The following is a 10,599-nucleotide window of genomic DNA, read 5'->3' on the forward strand; positions in this document are numbered from 1 at the left end:
TTTTTTTTTTTTTTTTTTTTTTTTAACGAAAACAAACACACTAATGTAATTATTAAAATTTAATAAATATACTTACATCTAATTTGAAGTTTAAACTTTTTAGATGCTCGAGGTGGTATTCCATTGTCTGCAATGCATGTATATTCACCCATGTGTTCTCTATTCACTACGCTTATATTAAACGTGCTGCCAATTACGGAAGTTACTGTATAACACACGAGGTATGCTGCTATTATTTCATTGCTACAAATAACTTATTTTATTTAGGCTACGAAGTACATACAGTAGAAGTATATATACATATATATATATATATATATATACACTGGTAAACTTGATGTTCTTACCATGCCAAGATCCTAGAGGTATTACGGTACCATCTGTCTTAGACCATTGAACAACAGGTGGTGGTCTTCCACTCGTTGCACATCTCAATCTTACATTGCTACCTTCTCTTAATGTAATCACTTCAGTTCCATTACGTGATACTGAATTATTTTCTTTTATAAAGTTTTACGTGAAAAAAAAGAAATTAAGAAGAATATAATATTTCGGTAAGATTTGTAATTAAAGAGAAAAATCTTTTTATTATATTGTAAATGAATTCTTATAAAAGATTTTTTTACCTAAGATAGATGGTGGTATTAACAAATCGTTAACATTGTAATCATTCATATGAACTTTCCAAGCAGATATTCCAGGCTTCCCATCTTCTCCAGGTATTCCTGGCCTACCTGGTGGACCGATGTCTCCTACAATGTGTATAACACACGTTAGGTTTCTTTTTTATCTAATACAAGTTGAACTTCATTATTTCAAATTAATTGAGTATACTTCAATGAGATAAAAAGAGATGATATTTAAATGAGACCTCTTTTTTTTTTTTTAGATACATTCACATCAAGAAAAGATCCACTTGAACGGAATTAATATAGTAATATTGAATAGATTATAATCGTGGTTAAACGAATTTTGAAGATACTCTTATACAATGACCTATTCAACGAGTAACTTACCACGCGGTCCCGGTGGCCCTTGAGGACCTGGTTGACCTGGTCTACCTAAAAAAGGGTTCAGAAAATGAAACGAGATGTGGTAGTAATAATAGGAAAGATTATTTTATAAATGGTAAGAACACTTTGACTTTGTAGTTTGGTTTTAATCGTACCATCTGTTCCATTTCGTCCAGGATATCCTGGTATACCATCCTTTCCTGATTTACCATTCAATCCAGGTAATCCATCGAGACCACTACGTCCAGGTATACCATCCAAACCTGGTTCACCTGGTATACCATCTCTTCCATCTATACCGGGTGGTCCTATTTCACCTTTTGGTCCTCTGATACCAGGGAGTCCTGCTAATCCTGGAGGTCCTTCGGGTCCAGGTGTACCCGATACACCGGGTAAACCAGGTAAACCAGGTGGGCCAGGGTTTCCTGGTGAACCAGGTAGACCGGGTGGACAATATTTTGTCGAGGAACGACAAAAATTTTCTATCGCATCAAACTGAAATCATATTTCACAAAGATTTGTGTTCTACGATTTGATCTAATTGAAAAAAAAAAAAAAGGATAAGAAGAAGAAGAAGAAGAAATAAAAAGATAAGAAATGATATAAGGTAATACAAGTCGGGAACAATGCATTTCGTTAGCCAATACATGCCATTGTTGCAAGCTAACTGACCTGTATACGAGTGTCAGCATTCAACCAAACCCAATCTTGGCCGCCAGGAGCAGTCGGGGAAGATGAAGAGCCTGATAATGCAATCGGTGGCGCAGTTACCTTTTTCGATTCCTTCGCTAGCTCTTTATCCTCTCGAATCTGATACAAGGGAGCAGAATTGCGATTACACCGGTACTTTTATCAGATTAAATCCTTCGTCGAGAACGAGCCGTCACGAACGAAAATTTCTTCTTGAACAACGGCTAAAATAATGTGTATATATATATATATATATATATATATATATATATTCTCTATATATATATTATATACATACATACGTGCTTGTGTGTACGTACAACGTTTGAAAATCGACGTGTGTATATGTGTAACTTGGTTCCGATAGAAAATCGAAGTCAGAAATAAGAAAATTGATGTCACTGTATTGGAAAACCTAGTTTGCAGTAAATAAGCATCTCCATTCGTCTTTCGTGATGGGATAAAATGAGAAGGAAAAAAAAAGTAAAGGGGAAATAAGGTTTTTTTTTATTCCAAAAAGTATAATACGAAAATGTAAAAGTTTTATTACTTGTTTATCAATACCGATTGTTTTAATTGGGACTAACGATATAAATAAACAGAGAGTCGATACGTATATGCTTATATTTAGGGTATATATACACACACACATAAGCCCCCGTCGATTAAAACGAAAATTTGAAATCATATTACTGTAAGTAAATATTAATTTACTGTTATTAAATTTTCCAATAGAGTTGTGTGTGTGTGTGTGTGTGTGTGTGTGTATAGAAATTAATGAATGCCGAATGTCAGCTTGGCCCTCGAATCGCGAAGCTCGAACGTCTACATGATTTCATTAAATCAATTCGTGCCTCGTGCAAAAGCAAAAAGCCTTTTATTGTATGGTATTTTATAAAAAAAAACAAGAAAGAACAGTTCAAATTTGTCGTTCGAGCATGATGAACATAGCGAGATGCTTTGAGGATTCGTTCGTATAACGTATTTATATAATATATGTTATTTTGATTTTAATAAATTATTTATCGTAAAGCTTTTACCGCGAGAGAAATATTTTTATATATTGATTACGAAAGAATTTTTTCTTCTTTTTAATATGTCAAATTAATTTTAAACGATAATTTAAATAATAGGCTTAAATATTTGTTGAATTTTGAATCGAATTTTATTACGTATTGAAAATTCCATTTGAATTCGATCACTTTGCGATGATTAGTTTAATTATGATTATCATTCTAAGAGGTTCTCTATTTGTAATATATTATTATTATAATCGATGGTGTGACTCACGTACCCTGGATATGTCTGAAACCGCATTGTCTCCCGTAGTTGGTAACGCGCTGCTTCTCCTTCGTCGAATAAACTTTTCATTTTCCTGAGATCCCTCGCACTCACCACTTCGTATTATTCGAAGCTCCCTTTCAACACTTACCACGTACGTGTAAAGGTATACGGAGGTAAAGAATTGTAAGAAAAATTGTGCGAGAATGAGATAAAGTAACATACGTGGTTGTAGCATTCCGCTATCTAACTTTACCCTATTTTTCTCATTCATGATTAATTTCTTTTTTTTTTAAACTTCTTTTATTCCTACGAAAAATGGCGTAGTTGATTTTTTTCTTTTTTTTTTATTTTTATTTTGCTTTTTTTCTTCTTCTTTTTTTTTATACAGATTAATCTCTCGTCTCGCGTTTCAAACGAATATTTATTAGGCGAAAAACGGAAACGTTTAATGGATCTTATTTCTCAACCGTGATCTTTCTTATCCTTTTTTCTTTTTCTTTCTTTCATTCATTCATTCATTCATTCTTTATTTTTCAATTCTATTTCTGTCTTCACCGCGTATCGTTCATTTTAATTTTTAATTTTTTTTCTCTCAATTATTTTCCGAAAATTAAATTTCGTTTACGAATTACACATTTTATTTTGTATTCTTATCCCTTTTTTTCTTTTTTATAGTATGCTTCCATTAAATCAAACTTTAACCCCCCCACACCCCCACCCCCCTTAATTTTACTAAGCTTCGTTACGAAAATATTAAGTTTTCTTTCGCGTCGTAACGCAAGATCGATAAGTCACGAACAAGTTTCGATAATTTCAACACCCCCTCTTCCCTCCCCAGCCTTCTCCTTTTTACCCCCTATACACACCCTAGACTTCACCCAATATTTATTTTTAATGAGCTATCGTTGCCACCGTCGACGACGCCCGTTGTCGCTTGTGAAACAAAAAATTTCGAGGAAAAAGTTTATCTTTCGTTTGGTAAGTGAAAACTTTTGCGAATATTCTGCTGCTCCCCTCTCCTCCCTACCCCGCGTACCCTCACTCACTCTTAGAAAAGTTTCGATCTAAACGCAAGTGTTATAAAAAAGGAAGAGAGAGAGAGATAAAGTGCTTGCAACTTATATCATCTCGTTGGATCATTATCGTACCTTTTTAACTCCATGAAAATGAAGAATTTGAAAAGTTTTATAAATAAAATATAATAATGAAAAAAAAGAAGAAGAAGTTGTATAATGAAACAATAATTTGCAAATATTTCTTTATACATTTATCAATTGGAGTTGATTATATTTAAAAGAAAAAGGATTGTATTTAAAAAAGAAAAGGAAAGAAAACAAATCTGATCAAATATATTCACGCACGAACGCATCACAAATATTATACGGTGTTAATCCTTGACTTTTTTTCTCTTTCTTTCTTTTATTTATTTATTTATTTATTTTTTATTATTTCTCGTTCTCAATCCGATTTCCTTTAAATTTGAAATTACCACGATCCGATAAAAATTCCATAACATATAGTTACGCGTGCATTATTAAATCTATTATAGACTCGTATGAAAAACAAAAGAATTTATTCGGAATAAGGTAATATCAGTCATGACATAGGTAGATAGGTAGGTGTAACACACGTATAGTTTTTTGGTTGGACGAACTCGAATTAATTCTGGCTGGCCGATTTCCAACAATAAAGCAAATCCGAGTGCAAAGGGTCAGAAAAAAGGGATGACGGGAGAGAAGGACGGTGATAGGGGGTGAAGTGAAGGAGGGATACGGGGGCGGGATCAAGGGGGACACGTTTAACGCGTGGATAATCCTATGAATATTTTCCGCGGTTGATTTTTCCCCGTGCCAAGGATCAAAGGCTTAACGAGTCGTCCCATTCTCTGGAATTCATTCTCTACGAAATAGAATGCGAGAGAGAGACAGAGAGAGTGAGGTGAAGAAAATGATAGATACACGAAAAAAAAAAGATGAGAGAGAGAGAGAGAAATAAAATAGAGAAACATGTTTCTTCTATCTAAAAGTTTTCTGCTGAATTTAAATAAGAAAACATGCTAAATATTTCGTATGATTTACGAGAAAGAGAAAGAGAGAGGAAGAGTTTTGTTTGATTCGAATATCTGAATATATTTCTTCGAATTTCTCTAAAATATAAACCGGTTAAATAATTCTAACGATTTATGAAACGGAATTATCACACGGGAGAAATATTATTGTTCATAATTTAAGAAACCAAAATAATAATAATAATAATAATAATAAATTTATAAATGTGTGACAAGAGAGAGAAAAAAGAAAAAGAAGAAGAAAAAAAAAGATAAAAGTAAAGTAAAAATATTTGTTAATCTATCAATGCGCGCGCGCGCGCGCGCGTGTGTGTGTGTGTGTGTATGTCCTTTGAATTTTCCAAAGATATCATCACGCAAGCTATTTCTAATGATTTACGATTCTAATTCGCACCATGATTTCATCTTCCCCCTTTTCTTACCCTCTCTCTCTCTCTCTCTCTCTCTTTCTCTCCTCCCTTTCAATTCTTTTCTTCTAAGAAGATTACCGGGGACCCCTTGGTATGATTTTTATAACGCGATAAATTTCTTGGTATAATCGCGAATATGTAAATTAGCAGTTACGAATTTGCATAGGGATCTTCGTGCTTACGTTTAACCCTCTCTCTCTCTCTATCTCTCTCTCACTCTCTCATTTTTTTTTCCTTCTTTTTCTTTTTTTTTTAAGCGTGATCGCGTTAAAGATATTCCTGAGATTCGATCGAAACCGATAGATTTGTTGTGCAGTTGAAAAGATTCGCGGTTTTTCACGATTTATTTATATATATATATATAACACACATACACACACGTATGCATTATATATATAAAAGGGGGAATAGAGCTTGGTGGATCTGGGTCGATTGATTGATCGTCACGACGACGGAATTGAATTCTCCGTTGTCGTTTATATTCTTCCGTCGACTCTTGCTGTTACTTCTCGTCAACTTGAACTACCCAAGAAAAAAAAATAAAAAGAAAAATGAAAAGAAAGAAAAAAGAAAGAAAAATCACATGCATAGGATAAAAAGAGAAAAATGCATGTAAGAAAGAAAAAAAGGATAAATATCACATCACGGAAGTAACATCACTAGCACCATCATCATCATTACCACCATCACCATTGAGGGGGGTTTGAGATTTTGTTTTTTAATCGTTTCCGTTTTTTAACCAATGTTTCTTCGTATTATAAGCTTATTTACCTTCGCGGTAGAATTTACTCTCGCGCGGGAAATGGAGGAAAATTCAAATTAAACAAAAACAAAAGAAAACAATTCCTCCGATTGAAACCGACCAATCCTCGTTCGATAAATTCTTATTCCGATCGTCGATCCTTTCAATTCCACATTTGAACGATCTATTATAATTTAATATATCACTTCACTATTATAATATATATATACTTTATATATTAAACGTTAGAAGAAGAAGAACAAATAATACACACGTGTGAACATTCGTAAAAAAAAATAAAACAAAATAAAAGAATTATATTCAATTGGGGATTGAGAGACAAATTTTACTTACGGGAAAAAAGTAAAAAATTCGGTTTACTTTATTTTTCAATGAAATGTAAAAGAATCGATGATTTTTTTAATTTTATTTTATAGAACGACGAATGTAAACGGATAGAGAAAAAACAAATAGAAAATAAATAAAATAGCAGAGAGATGTGACGAAATAGAATAACGTGGAAAATAAGAGAAAAAGAGAAAGATAGATAGATATTTTTATTCGTAAACGAAGAACGCACGAGCGAAACACGACTGTCCAAGATAATCGTTCTAACGTAAACTGACGTCCGAGCGGGTGGCTTCATTGATTATGGCGCATGCGCGTCACTATTCTTGCATTGTATACATCCGTTTACACGGGCGTGCATGCACGGCTTGGAAATAGAAAAGAAAGACAGAGAGAAAGAAAAAAAAAATAGAAAAAGAAAGAGAAAAGAGATTGGGTAACTTTCTTCCCCCTTCAAACCCCCCCCCCCCAGCCCCTGTCACGTATGTGGACGACGCTTGCAAGCCTTGTTTCGTAGTAGAAGCTTTAAAGTGCACTTCGGGTGAAGGGGGGAAGATGATGAGGGAGGAGGAGGAGGAGGGTTTTATGATAGTTGCGGGAGTACAGCAGCAGTAATAGCACGCGCGTTAAGTGCGTATTTCTATCTTCAAGATAAACCATTATTTTAAATCGTTTCTATTATACTTCGAGTAAAATTATCTACAACCCATTTTGTGTATATGAGTCGTTTATTTTGAAAGTGGCATAAGTCACTTTTTTTTTCTTATTTATTGAAAATAAAAAGATATCGTTCAATTGTAATTAGTGTTGCCAGTGTTAACTCGATTTTTGTTTTGAAAAAGTGACTTATGCCACTTTCAAAATAACTTTTATTAGAATTATCAAGACCCACCCTCACCCCTACCCCCTCTCTTGTACATACTTTCGTGTCTTCCATTTTTTCTTGATTGTTTCTACCTTTTTTTTTTTCTTTTTTTAATATGTTAGATATATCAAAAATCAGATATTGAATCCTTTGATTGTTTTTTACATTTCTTTTTATTTTCTTTATAAGAGTCTGTGTCATAAAAATCCTGACATGATTCTTGAATGATGTGTATATATGTATTTAAGTATATAGGTATGTATAGAGGGATGTGTGTGTGTATGGATTATACATTGTATATAAAGTACAATGCGTAATGATTCTTTCGCGTTTGGTATACGAGTCTTACCGAGATTGCAAGTTGTTCCTTTTTTTCTTTTTTTACTATCTTTATCAATATTTTTCTTTTCTTTTTTTTTCTTAAGGAAAAAATTTCTTTTTGTCCCGTATGAAGAAAAATAAAATAAATTTATAGGAAATAAATCGATAACGGGGGAATTAAAAATGAGAGAACAAAACAAATGGAGGGAAAAAGAAAAGAAAAAAAAAGAAAAAAAGAAAATGGAAAAAGGGAGAAGAAACGTCAAAAACGTAAATTAAATATGTAAAGATTTTAATCGTAGTCTTTCGTCTTGGCTCTCAAGCAGAACGATTTTAATATCGCAAATGTTGAAAGCAAATTCCAAAAGCTATGGGGTGGCGGTGGGGTTGGGGGGTAGCAGGGAGAAAGAAGGTACGGGTTCCGTTACGAATGGTAATCCTTTTAACGGGAACCTTTTGAGCCTGCCTTATCGAATATTTCACCGAACGTACGTTTCATTTCTTTTTTTTTTTTGGCTTACTCGAAACGCGATAAAGTCACCAACGTCGAAATTCATTGGTATTTTCCTTTTTTTACTTTTCTTATCTTTTCTTTTCCTTTTCCTTTTCTTTTTTTTTTCTTTCCTCATACTTTTTCTACATTCTTCAACCTTTTTCTTCTTAATTATTTTTCTTATTCTCGTTTTCTCATTCTATTTCGTTTTCTTCTCGCTTCTTTAAGAGAAACAATCGTTAGGAAAGAAATTCTTTGCTGGGTCGAGGTAAGTTCGAGATGAATAGGGGGATATCTCGATGGGGAAGGTCGTTAATTTTCGATGAATAAATCCGTTCTATAAGGACGAGCCTTTGAAAGACGCGCAAGCAACTTCTTGGATTGAGGAAGTTTAGAAGGAAGGAAGGAAGGGGGGAGGATAAATTTATATTTTAACCTTTCTCTCTCTCTCTCTCTCTTCTTTTTCTTTTCTTTTCTTTCTTATTTAGAAAAATCTTTAAAAGAATTTATTTTGTACTCAATGATTTGGTTGACTATTATTCACCTGAGAAATGATAAATCACAACGTTACTTATAATCTGTAAATTTATTATATATATTTTCTTTATTTGAAAAATCTTCAAAAGAATTTATTTTGTATCCAATGATTTGGTTGACTATTTTTCACCTGAGAAATGATAAATCACAACGTTACTTATAATCTGTAAATTATTATATATTAATATTAATTTTTTTTTTTGAAAAATCTTCAAAAGAATTTATTTTGTACCCAATTATTTGGTTGACTATTTTTCACCTGAGAAATGATAAATCACAACGTTACGTATAATCTATAATTTATTATATAAATATATATTCTTTGATTATTTTATTATATAACTCTCTGTCTTTCTTTCCAGTTATTTTTTTGTCATCCCTTATTCTAAGCTTCGTTCGATGAATGGGACGTACCCAAGAGTATTGTCATCGAGAAACTGCGAACAGTGGAAACGGAAATGAGAATTCAGGCCGTTCGCGGTCTACTAAAGGTTTACAGAAAACGCTTAGAGACATTAGAAGAGAGATGTACATTACATATATCTATGTATATATATATACACATATATTTATACATGTATATATATCTTTATCTATCTATATTGGATACATATGTATACATAAATATATATATATGTATATTTGAATATGTATATGAAGAAGGCCTTGCAAAAGCAAGCTTTCCTATCTTTTTTTTTTCTTTCACTCTGCTACCTTTTTATACATTTACATACCTGTATACATATGTAAGTACGTATTAACGTCGATGCATTTTGTTTCTCTTAAACCAGACGCAACTCTACAGTACTGAACTCTTCCTCTCTCTCTCTTTCTCTTCTTCTTTTTTTTTCCAGTTCGACCTAAGCGTCTTGCTTTAATAAAAATTCCAAGGTAAATGGCAGGTAGATCGATAAAACATCTACCATTCAACATTTCACATAGAAGACATTTTTACGTCGGACTATCTTCGTTAACTACGTCTACCTACATCTATTTCAACCACTATTTTTCTATCTTTTTTTTTTCTATATCTTGCTTTATGATTTACGGGTTTTTTTTTTTTTTGAAAAAGAGATTTAAAAAATAGGTAACAAACAAAACTAAAGTAAGGTCGTCCCATCCATGTTTGGTATATATATGTATCAGGTAAATTAACACGTTTGGTTTATTGCTCTCTGAACTGTGGTTCGAGATAACACGAGTAAACTCGTTTCTACAATGTTAACTCTTCTGCATGGTCCTCCTATTCCAAACCGGACAAATCTGCCTGCATGATGTTTCTACGTAACAACGAGTTTTAATCAGGATCGTGTGTTTTCCCTAAATTAACCTTAATGCAGCGTTTCGATGACAATGCAGTTTTCGTGTTGAACGATGTATGGGCATACAAATATATATGATGATGTTGTTGATGATGTTGATGATTATGATACACGTATACGTAAGTACGTACATATGTGCACGTATATATAAATTATCTTTAAATTAAAATATAAACATTTTAATTAAATCTCTAATGAAATTATATATATATGTATATGAATATAATTTAATTATATAATGTATATATGTATGTATATAGTATATATATTCATATAATTATATAATGAATATAAAATATAAATTGATGAATTAATTATTAGATCGTTGATTAAGTAATTAGGGCAAGTAACTATTTTTGTATTCAAAGTTGGAGATAAAGATTTGATATTTTCATTACTTTCATTCTGAATTATTAAGATTAAATGAGTTAACTTCTATTTAATTCAAATTTAAAGTGATTTAATGAGGTAAATTCTTTTAAAAAAAAGAGATTTAAAAGGTTAAG

At 32.3% G+C, this 10,599-nt stretch overlaps 2 protein-coding genes across 6 annotated transcripts in view; one reads left to right on the plus strand and one right to left on the minus strand.

Annotated features, from left to right (window-relative positions):
- The window catches only part of LOC106788110, a 10,891-nt gene extending 4,313 nt beyond the window's left edge, over positions 1 to 6,578 (minus strand). The window contains exons 1-9 of one of the 5 annotated variants that reach the window (XM_014751072.1): positions 6,562 to 6,578; positions 6,237 to 6,391; positions 2,998 to 3,293; positions 1,686 to 1,823; positions 1,169 to 1,508; positions 1,017 to 1,061; positions 627 to 752; positions 348 to 500; positions 77 to 205 (exon numbers count right to left, since the gene is read on the minus strand). In XM_014751072.1, the coding sequence (XP_014606558.1) occupies positions 77 to 205; positions 348 to 500; positions 627 to 752; positions 1,017 to 1,061; positions 1,169 to 1,508; positions 1,686 to 1,823; positions 2,998 to 3,258 (1,192 nt within the window). In that variant the 5' untranslated portion in view covers positions 3,259 to 3,293; positions 6,237 to 6,391; positions 6,562 to 6,578. Of the gene's footprint in view, positions 1 to 76; positions 206 to 347; positions 501 to 626; positions 753 to 1,016; positions 1,062 to 1,168; positions 1,509 to 1,685; positions 1,824 to 2,997; positions 3,294 to 6,236; positions 6,448 to 6,561 lie in introns of those variants that run through there. The other 4 variants (XM_014751073.1, XM_014751074.1, XM_014751071.1 and 1 more) reach the window with 4 other exon arrangements.
- LOC106788115 (metalloendopeptidase OMA1, mitochondrial-like) overlaps positions 1 to 10,599 on the plus strand; it is a 212,597-nt gene that overhangs the window by 148,734 nt on the left and 53,264 nt on the right. The gene's annotated exons all lie outside the window — the stretch shown is intronic.

The sequence above is a fragment of the Polistes canadensis genome, unplaced genomic scaffold (genome assembly GCF_001313835.1).
Source record: "Polistes canadensis isolate GaletaPanama2010 unplaced genomic scaffold, ASM131383v1 scaffold_126, whole genome shotgun sequence".
NCBI classification, from domain to species: Eukaryota; Metazoa; Arthropoda; class Insecta; order Hymenoptera; family Vespidae; genus Polistes; species Polistes canadensis.